Source organism: Oncorhynchus clarkii, chromosome 17 (assembly GCF_045791955.1).
Source record: "Oncorhynchus clarkii lewisi isolate Uvic-CL-2024 chromosome 17, UVic_Ocla_1.0, whole genome shotgun sequence".
NCBI classification, from domain to species: Eukaryota; Metazoa; Chordata; class Actinopteri; order Salmoniformes; family Salmonidae; genus Oncorhynchus; species Oncorhynchus clarkii.
The window spans coordinates 26,912,624-26,927,332 of record NC_092163.1 but is presented as its reverse complement, the minus strand read 5'-3'; the positions used below and the strand labels follow the sequence as shown (position 1 = coordinate 26,927,332).

At 42.9% G+C, this 14,709-nt stretch overlaps 1 protein-coding gene across 1 annotated transcript in view; it reads right to left on the bottom strand.

Annotated features, from left to right (window-relative positions):
• LOC139370654 (CBFA2/RUNX1 partner transcriptional co-repressor 2) overlaps positions 1-4,961 on the bottom strand; it is a 51,888-nt gene extending 46,927 nt beyond the window's left edge. The window contains exon 1 of the mRNA XM_071110259.1: positions 4,775-4,961. Within this exon, the coding sequence (XP_070966360.1) occupies positions 4,775-4,802 (28 nt within the window). The 5' untranslated portion in view covers positions 4,803-4,961. The remainder of the gene's footprint in view (positions 1-4,774) is intronic.
• Between the last annotated feature and the right edge of the window lie 9,748 nt (positions 4,962-14,709).

The window sequence follows — 14,709 nt, the reverse complement described above, 5'->3', positions numbered from 1 at the left end:
TTCCTAGCCACCGTGCTTCTACACCTGCATTGCTTGCTGTTTGGGCTTTTAGGCTGGTTTTCTGTACAGCACTTTGAGATATCAGCTGATGTACGAAGGGCTATATAAATACATTTGATTTGATTTGTACCCGGACTTTGAACTACTCCCCTCTGGGCGCAGGTATAGGGCACACCTCGGCAGGAAAAACAGAACTAGACAATCATTTGTGCCATGTGTCACATCCCTCCTAAATAGCTCAGGCTAAATGTTCCTATCGACCCAGTAAGGCCAGCAGGCTAGTCTCATTTTATTGGTATGTAACTGTTATGAAAGTTGTATTGTCAATTTGTTTTGTATTTAAACACCACTTTAAAAGTGTACGTGACACTGCAACAAAATTTCCCCGCAGGGACAAAGTCCGTAAAATAAGAACTGCATTCAGTATGATCTAAAAGACTGATCCTGGATCAGGACTTTATGATTACAGACCCTGAACAGACCTACATCCCTGAGCGGCTCTGAAGCTCAGCAGGACTGGAAACAGAGCAGAGATGGATGGGGTGCAGTTTGATGAGATAGTATGAGGAGTCATAAAGCACTCGTACAACAGAGACACATGGGAAGAGTTGTAAGGGAGACTTTTCCTGAATCTTTCATCAACCGCCTTCATGACGCAAGCCTTGATTTAGGTCAGCCGGTTAGCCAGAAAAGGTTAGCATGAGCTCTAAAGCACATAACAAGACAGACTTGGACAGAGTTACGCATTCTTTGTCATGAGCTGATGTTTTATTTTACAGCCAATGATGTGTCGCGTCAATATTCCCGATTATGACAATGTAAAGAATGCTTTGCGAGAGAAGGTTCGCAGCAACGTTGTCCAAACTTGAGTTTCTCATTTGAAAACCAGTCCATATTGTACTATCAGTCTTCAATGGGAAACTCATACAAGCATGGATTTGAACTCTCCTCTGGGTGCTGACAAGCCCACTGCAGCTGAGCCCCAACCCCATTGACCAGGAGAGAGAGTAAGCGAGAGGGGTAGAATATCCCCGAAAGCCGTGGAGAATAGGGGGAACCAATCCGAACTAGGCTTTGTCTGGGCTGGAAGAGGGAAGAACGGGTATTAAAAAAGCATAATGTGGTGATAAGTTCCTTTCAGTTCCCTTTTTACACTGTGAGCGCTCTAATTTACTACTGGGTGACTAGTACTTTTGTTCTCGGTCAATGTCCTCCTCTTAAAGTAGGAGACTAAATAAATGCCTGCATATAATAAGGCCCCCACGTCCCACCAGTCAAATGCCCGAAAATACAGCTGGGTAGAAAGGATACACGCATTTCCAATGACGGTTTTGAAAGAAACACTTTTCACAGCAGGCCACAAAGGTCTTATCCATTTTGGGGAACTTTTCAAAAGCACCTAAGAAATATGCTAAACATATTCCGAATCCCCTAGCTGGTTTCAAACACATGAATGTGTCATATAATATCACTGTGTAACGCGGCTACAATGACACTACCTACATTATGAGGCTAGTTAGTAAAACAAAATGAAAGTGTTAACAGCTCTGCGAAGAGAGCCCTGCAGTCAACTCAACGCCATAACAAAAAGCCCCTGAGAAGTAATCATCTTCAGACGGTCTGCTGAAAAACAAACCAAGGGTTTAACATGGAGAGGGGAGCAGAGGAGCAGAGAGAGGAGAGGAGCGGAGCACGCCCCAGCGCAGGCCCACTAATAGGTCTCGTCTCCTGTAGACTGGCATTCCAGAGGACTGTTATTGGCGGGCGATCCGAAGAGCAGGGCCCACATCTGGATCCAATCCTCCCACCCGGTCCGTGCAGCGCACAGCAACAAGAAACAGCTGTGCGAACCTGGCGTCAATTAGCTTCACATTCTCCTGACAGTTAATCCGTTCCTCTCCCCTTTTTTTTTCTTCCTCCCTCACTCTCTCTTTCTGTCTCTCTCTCCTTCACTTTAGGTTGCCTCACAGGCTGAAGTAATAGGGGTTTGTGAAATAAGGAGCAGTCAATAAGGAGTCGCCGTCCATCCATGCTATCTCATGAAAACACGCAACATGAGGGTCTGTCAAGGGAGAACCATTGAGTCAGTGAGTCGTGTTTAGCCTTGTGGAGGAGATTTAGGGTAGATGTCATGACTATCAAAACATGGGTGAACTTCAAAATGGATGTGAGGGAATAGATTGATTTATTTTGGGTAAAAGGTTTGTTTTCATTTAGACTTTTTGGAGTTGGTATTTAGTAGTTTAGTATAGATTATGATCCTCATTACTGAATAGAAGACTTTGGAACAGAATAATTGTTTTTGTTGTGGCTCTAATTGATGAGGTTATGGAATAGCGAGGCACCCTGATATTACTCAACACTAAGCATGAAAGTGTGCTCAAGTTGTTTCCACTCATAACAAAACTTCACAAATGTCTAAGAATGATCTGCCTGTGTACACACATTGAACAAAATGTCATCGCCCATCAGTGATGAGTCAAACCTCAAACCCAATTCAATTCCACCCCGCTCAAATCATCCGCGTTTCTGAATCAAACATAGATTCATCCTCTGATAGTTAATGGGAGCCAGACTTAGAGCAAACCTCCTCCAATCTGATGGGCCTGACGACGGAGCTGGATGAGCCCCCAGCCAGAGCAATACCGTGGGGCCCAGTAAAGCATTAACAGGTGTTACTGGTGGAAAAGACCCACTCGGAGACCAGAGAGAGCAGCACATGAGAGGAAATGAGGATGCTGGGCTGACTCACTCCCCGCTACAGGCACCTCTCTCTCCACAGCGCCAGGGAAATTGTCCCACACGACAACACAAAGGGGCCAGATCTGGCAACCCGGATGAGCCACTCGAGCCAAACTCAATTAGGAGCCTAATGCAAACCTGCAGGGCTTTGTAATTTATTTCCCTTTTAAAAGTCAGGGGATTGGAATCTGACTCGCTCACACACACACACACACAAAGAAAAGTGAGAAAGAAAGAAGGAAAAAGGGGGAAATTGTAGGAGCGTCCAACTTGGCCACATGTTTTCAAGTGGATTTAATTTAATCAAGAGACAAAACAGCAACAATTTGGGGGAATGATTGAGAAAGAACATGAGTGATGGTGTACTACTCAGCGATGGTGTACTCCCAGCAAAGACAACGAAGGTCACCACTCTCCCATCCATACTCTAAAACTGTTCATTTCATATTAAAAAAAAAACAACGTACTAACTAGATGTCATTTAACGTTTTGGACCAAAATCCCCAAACACTAAGAACCATAAAACATTACAGGTCTAACATGGCTGCCAGAGGAGCTCTGCTGCTCCCTGCTGGTTACTGTAACAAAAATATGATCATCATTATCATCATCATTACTGTCTTGTCTTTGTCAGGCCATCGTTTGTTATTCTGATGTTAGGGGAAAAAGGGAGACGAATTGGTGGCCCCCGGGGTCAAACAATGATACAGTTGTGCCCTGAGGCTCTGGCTAGAACTGGCGACCCCACTTGCATTGCATGACTGTGCCTTTGTCCCACAGGCTAAGTAGACAAGTGGGAGTTCTCTATTGGCAGTCTTTCGACCGCCTGGTGTTATTGTCTTGAAAAGCTGTAAACTCCAGATGGTGCAAAACTTTGCCTGGTGGATTAATTCCAAATCCTCCAATGAAAAGGCACATTTAGAGTGGCGGCCCTGCTATTGAATCAAATTGGAGCATAATAGCAGGATAGTATGAGCTATACGAGGGCAAAGCTCACAACAGTAGGATATGCATGTTATAATTGCCTAAAGTTAGGCTACAAAAATGTAATTATCTAACCATGACATGAATGAAAACGGTTGATTATGTTTACTTACGATGAAAGTTATGAGGTAATAAAACAATGTATTAGTGAAATAATGAGACACATTTGCATTGACATCAAATGTGTGAATATTTTGGTAAATGTTGGTCCCATTGAACGTGTCTGCATACTCAACATCATAACATTACATTAGGCTGCAAAACACCCTGGACAAAAGACTGTTTCCGCATTGTTCCTGAGTGTGAGAGACCCAGGTGTAGGTGACGCAGGTTTATGTGATTTATGTGTTGAAAAGTGATATCCCAAGTATAAATATAGTAAAGTACGCACACTAAAGGGTAAAAAAAATATGTTTTGAGAAAAATCGTGTTTTTGAGAGACAACTGTAAACCTCAAGGAGTAGAGCATTAGATGAGTTGGTTTGATGGGAAGTTGTGATGTCATCGGCCTCCCTCTTGCTTGAGGAACAATAGATAACAAAAGAGGAAAGCACCCCCCCCCCCCCCCCCCCCCCCGATTTACCTGGACCACCTAACTACCTATTGAGATGTGCCTTTTGTTAAATGAGGTGAAAATGAGTCTGACTGCCACTTTAAATTAGCAGAGACGGAAGAGGAAGCCAAACACCCCACTCCCCTGTTTGTTTTCCCTTTTCTCCTGGTTAGTGCATTGCCTTTAATTTACGTAGACCAAACCCAGCTGCTATTGCATTGGTGTCTATGGGAGACAGACCCAGTTAAGTAGACCGGAACTGAACAATTATAATCAATGGTAAACGACCTAAGTAATATATCTTCATTTATCCACCATCTTTGATTTTTAGCGCATCTGATCCACACACATTGTCATAGGATAATATACAAATAATCCAAATAATAATACCCCAAAACGCCCACAAACACGTGTTGCGTGTATTTTACAACACCAAAACATATACCACCCCACAGCATTAGCCTACATAGATACTAGTTTAGTTAGGCTACTTACATTGAAAAGCGCCCGGAATCCCGACCATGCTCTTCGCACTTTGAATGACAGTGTGCGCGTTTCAAGGCACAGCCAACTGTAATTAAAATGATATATGCTCGTCGATTGATATCTCGCATTGACTTGTTGTTTCTCAATGAAGATAAAAGCCCGCTGTGATTCGTAACACTGCATCAGGTATCACGGGGCATAGGCTGCTACTGTAGCAAGATTGCGCTGAATATTTGAGTGGGCGGGACTATTTGTAATCCTTTCGCCAAAAAGCAAATACACTGCTGCGTTATTACACCGTCGTAACAGCAGGGAAATACGAACACCAGTGTTTTGGAAATGATTAACGCGAGTCACGACAGAATAGACCACCACTTGCTCACATATCCACGGTTTAGACCAAATATGTTTTTGTTGCTTTGGAGCCATTTCTTTTAAATCAAGATATCTATTAGGTTTTTGGCAATGCATATAGGTCATATACTGTAGTCTTAATGTCTTTAGGCTACTTGTCAACATTTTATCCATGGTGAGAATGTTTAGATTGATTCGGTGCTGTATTTTGGTCATGTTGTTGGCTAATTTGAGCATAGATGCACAGCCATCCCATGTGCTAATCAATACATTAATATTTACGGAAAAATGTATACAAATCTAGGAACTCATTACTGTAAGTCGTTCTGGATAAGAGCATCTACAAATGACTAAAATGTCAAATACTTGATAATAATAATAATGTATATTCAACAGAGATGGCCGTAGGCCTAAAACACATACACTTCCAATATTTATTTGAGGCATCCTCGTGCCATGTATAGAGTGTTGCTTTCTTGCCTTTCTACAACACAACAACCTATTGAAGGCAAGGAATGATTGGCATTGGACCCCATCCAGGCCCTCATATGTTGTTTCTCTAGCAAACACGATATTTAATTTGGTTGCTGAGAGCTAGCCTTCCACCCCACCCCCCTCCCCCCCAGTCCCTCCCCCAGCCACGCAAACACATGCCACATGCTCCTGCCTCCTCCCCCATCCACCACCCCTGCAAGGCTGCCACCTGCTCTAGGGAGCATGATGCACAGCTGCTGAGTTACAATAACAAATGAACACCCACCATGACCCGGTCCAATACCTGCTACTACAGGCTGCAGCCCATCAACCCCACCAGGGACCTTCACCTATCGGAGGATGGCTTGAAGAGGGAGCAAGAGAGCTTGTCATCTTTGGGTCTGCTCTTGTCTGCTTTCTCAACTGCATCGAACTGATCTGCAAGAGAGTGTGTTTGGACAAGGAGTGAGAGAGGGGGAGGGAGATATTATTGTCTTATATGTTTACTTTGACAATGTAAAAAAAAGTGCTTTAACTTTCCACGTCAATAAAGTTTATTGAATTGCATTGACAGAGGGAGAGGTTGTCACCTTTGAGTCTGCACTCAACTGCATCTACAGCATCTTCAAACATTTGAGGTGGGAACAGGCATTTTGCATGTAATCCCCTACATCTTCATCATCTCCATCCACATAGTTTACTATTCTAGGGAACAGATGAATAGGGAATAGATTAAGAAAATATATGATGGAAGAAGTTCAAGGTTGGGTTTGATAGGTCAAAGTCTCACACCATGGCAGAATTAGATATATATATATATATATATATATATACACTACCAGTTAAAAGTTTGGACACGCCTACTCATTCAAGGGTTTTTCTTTATTTTTACTATTTTCTACATTGTGGAATAATAGTGATGACATCAAACTATGAAATAACACATGGAATCATGTAGTAACCAAAAAAGTGTTAAATAAATGAAAATATATTTTATATTTGAAATTCTTCAAAGTAGTTACCTTGATGACAGATTTGCACACTCTTGGCATTCTCTTAGCCAGCTTCATGAAGTAGTCACCTTTGTAGTCACTTTTGTTAAAAGTACATTTGTGAAATGTTCTTCTTAATGCATATGAGCCAATCAGTTGTGTTGTGACAAGGTAGGGATGGTATACAGAAGATAGCCCTATTTGGTAAAAGACCAAGTCCATATTATAGCAAGAATAGCTCAAATAAACAAAGACAAATGACAGTCCATTACTTTAAGACATTAAGGTCAGTCAATCGGGGCGGCAGCGTAGCTTTGTGGTTAGAGCGTTGGACTAGTAACCGAAAGGTGGCAAGATCGAATCCCCAAGCTGACAAGGTACAAATCTGTCGTTCTGCCCCTGAACAAGGCAGTTAACCCAATGTTCCTAGGCCATCATTGAAAATAAGAATTTGTTCTTAACTGACTTGCCTAGTTAAATAAAGGTTAAAAATAAAAATATCTGGAAAATTTCAAGAACTTCGAAAATTTCTTCAAGTGCAGTTGCAAAAACCATCAAGCGTTATGATGAATTTGGCTCTTATGATGACAGCCACAGGAGAGGAATACCCAGAGTTATCTCTGCTGCAGAGGATAAGTCCATTAGAGTTGCAGCCCAAATAATTGGGCTGCAACTCTGGGTGTTCAAACAACAGACACATCTCAACATCAACTGTTCAGAGGAGACTTTGTGAATCAAGCCTTCATGGTCAAATTGCTGCAAAAAAAAACACTACTGAAGAACACCAACAAGAAGAAGAGACTTGCTTGGCCAAGAAACATAAGCAATGGACATTAGACCAGGGGATATCTATCTTGGTCTGACGAGTCCAAATTTGAGGTATTTGGTTCCAACTGCCGTGTCTGTGAGATGCAGAGTAGGTGAATCGATGATCTCCTCATGTGTGGTTCCCACCGTGAATCATGGAGGAGGAGGTGTGATGTTGTGGGGGTGCTTTGCTGGTGACACTGCCAGTGATTTATTTAACCAGCATGGCAACCACAGTATTCTGCAGTGATACGCAGTATACTATCATTTCTTTTTCAACAGGACAATGACCAAAACACACCTCCAGGCTGTGTAAGGGCTATTTGACCAAGAAGGAGAGTGATGGTGCTGCATCAGATGACCTGGCCTCCACAATCACCCAACCTCAACCAAATTGAGATGGTTTGGGATGAGTTGGACCGCAGAGCGAAGGAAAAGCAGCCAACAAGTGCTCAGCATATGTGAGAAATCTTTCAACACTGTTGGAAAAGCATTCCTCATGAAGCTGGTTGAGAGAATTCCAAGAGTGTGCAAAGCTGTCATCAATGCAAAAGGTGGCTACTTTGATGAATCTCAAATATAAAATACATGTAGATTTATTTAACACTTTTTTTTGGTTACTACATGATTCCATGTGTTATTTCATAGTTTTTATGTCTTCACTATTATTATTATTATGTAGAAAATAGTAAAAATAAAGAAAAATCCTTGAATGAGTAGGTGTGTCCAAACTTTTGACTGGTACTGTATGTATATATATATATATATGCCATTTAGCATACACTTTTATCCATTTTACCTTTGTGTGGTCCAGGAAAGTGTTGACAAGTGATAACCTTTAGAGTAACTAAACAGTACCTAAAACTTCTAGTAAAACAACTCAGTAACACGTTCACAAAAGATAAAGTCAAAGACTGGGGAGTCAGACGGCCGGGATTTGCCTTCATTATTTCCCTGTGCGTGACAGCTGGCCCCGGCGTCTTTGTCACTGCTCCCTTAATCACACACCAGCAGGTCTGCTGCAGCCTGCCACTGAGCTGTGGGTAACCTGACAGATCGCACACCCTGCCACACTTCCTGCTCCTACTGACTGTCCGGCCCTTGTCCGGTGACTCTTAACCTGACCCGGGGCCGAATTTGGGTCAGGTGGGGTTAGGGCCAAGGCCATGGTTTGGTGGGTTTGGGGGGCCAGCAAGACGGGTCGCGGTTGTCGTGGTCGCTGTGGTCGTCATTCATCAACTCTGTGCCTGCTGTCCACTTGTCCCCCCCCCACCCTCTTTTTTTTGTCCTCCGCATGTTGATCCCACACAGCGGCACGCGTATCAGCTGAGCTCAGGAAACGGTCGTGTCAGAGGGGTCATGCGGCAGACGCCGTGTTAATTCTCTAGAATTAGCACAGCCATCACCCTCAACGCGCGTGCACACACACACAGACACGCACACCATCAGTCTTGACACACACATGTACACCACCACCCCTCAACATGCACGCACGCACACACACACACACACACAACCTCAATACACACATGCTCCAAATCCCGCTAGTACTACCCCATCAATCAAATATGAGACAGTGCAGAGGGCATCCATATCATGCGTGGGGTTAAGCGTAGGGGGGAGAGCAGGGGAGGAACCCCAGACAGACAGACAGACAGTGTGGATTACAACATCCATGGGCCAGATGGAGAGAGAGAGATAGCCCATTATGTAGATCCTCCCTCTGTCCTCATGCATCTATACCTTTACATTATTCAGGAAGGAAAGGGCGACAGTAAATAATGAGCGCAACGAACGCCGAGGGGACAATAGAGGACAGAGCTATAGGGCAGAAGGCGCACAGGTCTCAGGTGCAGCCTCCCTGACCTCGAACTCTCCCTTGACCCCTCATTGCCATCCAAAGTCTCACTCATGGCTCGAGTCACCTCTGTCTGTGGTACTGTATATTCCAGGTGGGGGATGCATATTGGTTAATGGATAGAGTGAGTCGCCCTAACCTATCCACCCCAACTTATTAAAACGCATTGCAATGTAAAGTACTATATGCACACTGCGTTCATCTGAAACCAGCTGTTGCCAACTAACTAGGGTGTGGGAAGATGGATGTTCTCTCTCTCTCTCTCTCTCTCTCTCTCTCTCTCTCTCTCTCTCTCTCTCTCTCTCTCACACACACACACACCAGGCTAACAGTCAGGGCCCTGGGCCACGTAACCTTGTCTCAATCAGGGTGGCAGAGCCCAACCTCCATCCCTCCCCCCACCACCCCCTTGACAAGCTGCTGAGGGTAGCAGGCCAGGCTGCCAGCCGTCCACTCAGACAGACACACTGGCCCATATGGCAGCAGCTCTGCAGATCTGGAGAGGGGGAAGGGGGTTGAGATGGAGGGGGGAGTTTAAATTAATCAGCAGACCATCCCCAACTGTCCACCACTCCACCACCACCATCTTCAAAGAGTTGAGACCGTCTTCAGGGAGTTGAGGCCGTCTTCAGGGAGTTGAGACATGGTTTAGATTGTGGCTGGTTGTAGTTACGTGTCTGTTTTTTTGAGGGGAGGATTGTGTTTGTATTTGTGAATGCATATGTTATGTTTGTATATGCATATACACACACACACACACACACACACACACACACACACACACACACACACACACACACACACACACACACACACACACACACACACACACACACACAAACACAAACACACACACACACACAAAATACACACATACACACACATATAGTGACTTCAGAAAGTATTCACACCCCTTTACTTTTTACACATTTTGTTATTACAGCCTGAATTAAAAATTAATTAAATGGGGATTTTGTGTCACTGACCTACACCAATACCCCATAATGTCAAATTGGAATTATGTTATTTTATTAATTCATTTAAAATGAAGAGCTGAAATGTCTTGAGTCATTAAGTATTCAACCCCTTCATTATGGCAAGCCTAAGTCAATTCAGGAGTAAAAATGTGCTTCATAAGTGGCATGGACTCTGTGTGCAATAATAGTGTTTAACACGATTGTTGAACGACTACCTCATCTCTGTAACCCGCACATACAATTATTTGTAAGACCCCTTAGTCGAGCCGTGAAAATCAAACACAGATTCAACCACAAAGATCAGGGAGGTTTTACAATGCCTCGCAAAGATGGTCACCTATTGGCAGATTAAAAAAATCAAGAAGAAACAGCAGACATTGAATATCCCTTTGAGCATGTTGAAGTTAATAATAACATTTTAGATGGTGTATCAACCCACCCAGTCACTACAAAGATACAGACATCCTTCCTAACTCAGTTGCCAGAGAGGAATGAAACCTCTCAGGGATTTCACCATGAGACCATGGGTGACAGTTACAGAGTTTAATGGCTGTGATAGGAGGAAACTGGATCAAGAACATTGTAGTTACTCCACAATACTAACCTAAATGACAGACCAGTTCCTATTCATTACTCAACCCTGCGTGTTAGAGATTTTCTAGGGTTGTGTACCCTTCTCTACTCTTGCTAATCTCTCTCTTCTACCCTTTTCTTTGGACGGACCTAGAGGCAGCAACAGTAACAGTGGCTTGACCGCGGCTGGCACTGCCTTTCTGGTCCACGCCTGAAATACTGGAAGGACCCCAGACAGCATTACCACCAGAACCAGAGACGAGGACGAAGGACCAAAGAGACCAACCTACGCCGGGAGCGAGCAGACCACAGGGATCCATTGACCTAAGGGTCGAGGTCTTCCAGGTGTGTTTTCCCGTTCTGAGGTTTGTCCTTCCTTCCTCTACAGGACCGGAGCAGACTCACCAACACAGGTTTTCCCGGTCCCAGACCCAACACCAGCACCAATCCTGGACACAGCACCGACCAATCTCAACTGCTACCTTCATCCAGCAACTGCCAGCTACCGCTTCCCCTCCCCAACACAAAGACACAAACACACCGTCAACAACTCTACCAGACCAACCATAGCTGACTGACTAACAAATTGAAGGATTGATGATTGTTACATGATATTTGATTGAATTAATATATTTTTGGTTTTTGGTAATTGTTTTTTTTTGTGATTTGATTTTTGTTGATTTGATTAACTTAAGTTAGATTATCGATTATTTATTGTTAGAATATTTTTTGTTGTTGAATTTTAACAACATTTTATTTGAAATTTGACCACTTAACGATTTTTGAAATATTCCAATAAATTGACCTAAATGAATTCTGTATAGGAAGCCTATACAGAATAAATATATTCTAAAACATGCATCCATCCTGTTTGCAATAAAACAGTAAAACCACAAAGAAATTAACTTTATGGCCCGAATACAAAGCGTTATGTTTGGGGAAAATCCAACACAACACATCCATGTGTACCACTTTTTCATATTTCAAGCATGGTGATGGCTGCATCATAATATTGGTATTTATTATTTTACCTGGGCAAGTCAGTTAAGAACAAATTCTTATTTTCAATGACGGCCTAGTGGGTTAACTGCCTGTTCAGGGGCAGAACGACAGATTTGTACCTTGTCAGCTCGGGGATATGAACTTGCAACCTTTCGGTTACTAGTCCAACGCTCTAACCACTAGGCTTCCCTGCCGCCCCATGCTTGTCATTGGCATGGACTAGGGATATTTTTGGGGAATAAAAATAAACGGAATAGAGCTAAGCACAGGCAAAATCCTAGAGGAAAACGTGGTTCAGTCGGCTTTCAAACTGACACTGGGGGACAAATTCACCTTTCAGGAGGACATTAACCTAAAACACAAGGCCAAATATACACTGGAATTGGTTACCAAGATGACATTGTATGTTCATGAGTGGCCTATGTACAGTCTTTACTTAAATCAGCTTGAAAATCTATGGCAAGATTTGAAAATGGCTGTCTAGCAATGACAGCCTACTTGACAGAGCTTGAATATTTATTTTAAGAATAATGTGCAAATATTGTACAATCCAAGTGATTCTAACTTGTGTTCTCAGGGGGTTGAATGGTATTTAATGAAGATATATGAGTGTTTTATGTTTGAATTTTTATTCCACTTTGACATTACAGATTATTTTCTGTAGATCGTTGACAAAAATGACAATTAAATCCATTTGAATTCCACTCTGTTACACAACAAAATGTGGAAAAAGTCAAGGGTTGTGAATACCTTCTGAAGGTACTGTACACACACACACACACACACACACACACACACACACACACACACACACACACACACACACACACACACACACACACACACACACACACACACACACACACACACACAAGGATATCAGAATCATCTGCATCTATGCAAAGTTTAAACATCCCGAAGATGATTGTGTGCTTATATACAGTGCCTTGCGAAAGTGTTCGGCCCCCTTGAACTTTGCGACCTTTTGCCACATTTCAGGCTTCAAACATAAAGATATAAAACTGTATTTTTTTGTGAAGAATCAACAACAAGTGGGACACAATCATGAAGTGGAACGACATTTATTGGATATTTCAAACTTTTTTAACAAATCAAAAACTGAAAAATTGGGCGTGCAAAATTATTCAGCCCCTTTACTTTCAGTGCAGCAAGCTCTCTCCAGAAGTTCAGTGAGGATCTCTGAATGATCCAATGTTGACCTAAATGACTAATGATGATAAATACAATCCACCTGTGTGTAATCAAGTCTCCGTATAAATGCACCTGCACTGTGATAGTCTCAGAGGTCCGTTAAAAGCGCAGAGAGCATCATGAAGAACAAGGAACACACCAGGCAGGTCCGAGATACTGTTGTGAAGAAGTTTAAAGCCGGATTTGGATACAAAAAGATTTCCCAAGCTTTAAACATCCCAAGGAGCACTGTGCAAGCGATAATATTGAAATGGAAGGAGTATCAGACCACTGCAAATCTACCAAGACCTGGCCGTCCCTCTAAACTTTCAGCTCATACAAGGAGAAGACTGATCAGAGATGCAGCCAAGAGGCCCATGATCACTCTGGATGAACTGCAGAGATCTACAGCTGAGGTGGGAGACTCTGTCCATAGGACAACAATCAGTCGTATATTGCACAAATCTGGCCTTTATGGAAGAGTGGCAAAAAGAAAGCCATTTCTTAAAGATATCCATAAAAAGTGTCGTTTAAAGTTTGCCACAAGCCACCTGGGAGACACACCAAACATGTGGAAGAAGGTGCTCTGGTCAGATGAAACCAAAATTGAACTTTTTGGCAACAATGCAAAACGTTATGTTTGGCGTAAAAGCAACACAGCTCATCACCCTGAACACACCATCCCCACTGTCAAACATGGTGGTGGCAGCATCATGGTTTGGGCCTGCTTTTCTTCAGCAGGGACAGGGAAGATGGTTAAAATTGATGGGAAGATGGATGGAGCCAAATACAGGACCATTCTGGAAGAAAACCTGATGGAGTCTGCAAAACACCTGAGACTGGGACGGAGATTTGTCTTCCAACAAGACAATGATCCAAAACATAAAGCAAAATCTACAATGGAATGGTTCAAAAATAAACATATCCAGGTGTTAGAATGGCCAAGTCAAAGTCCAGACCTGAATCCAATCGAGAATCTGTGGAAAGAACTGAAAACTGCTGTTCACAAATGCTCCCCATCCAACCTCACTGAGCTCGAGCTGTTTTGCAAGGAGGAATGGGAAAAAATGTCAGTCTCTCGATGTGCAAAACTGATAGAGACATACCCCAAGCGACTTACAGCTGTAATCGCAGCAAAAGGTGGCGCTACAAAGTATTAACTTAAGGGGGCTGAATAATTTTGCACGCCCAATTTTTCAGTTTTTGATTTGTTAAAAAAGTTTGAAATATCCAATAAATGTCGTTCCACTTCATGATTGTGTCCCACTTGTTGTTGATTCTTCACAAAAAAATACAGTTTTATATCTTTATGTTTGAAGCCTGAAATGTGGCAAAAGGTCGCAAAGTTCAAGGGGGCCGAATACTTTCGCAAGGCACTGTATATAGCTGCGTGTGCTCACTTTGGTGTATACCTGTGTGCAAATGCATTAGTGTGCGCTGGCTCCATTGTAAATGTTTGGAACTACACGCGAGTGTGTGTGAAGGTTATTTTGGGTTTGTGTGGATCTATACGGTTAACCCTCAAGTGTGTGTTTGTAACTACGCTCATGGGCCTTTGTTGAGTCTTATATGAACCCATGGTGTTCCATTCATTGTAGCTTTTAAGAATATTAAATTGTATCCTTTAGAATGGCTTGGGGTGGCCACCTGCCGTACAAATTACAAAGGAGCAACAGCATGACAGATGTATGAAGACTAGGTCATATGGTCAAAGAA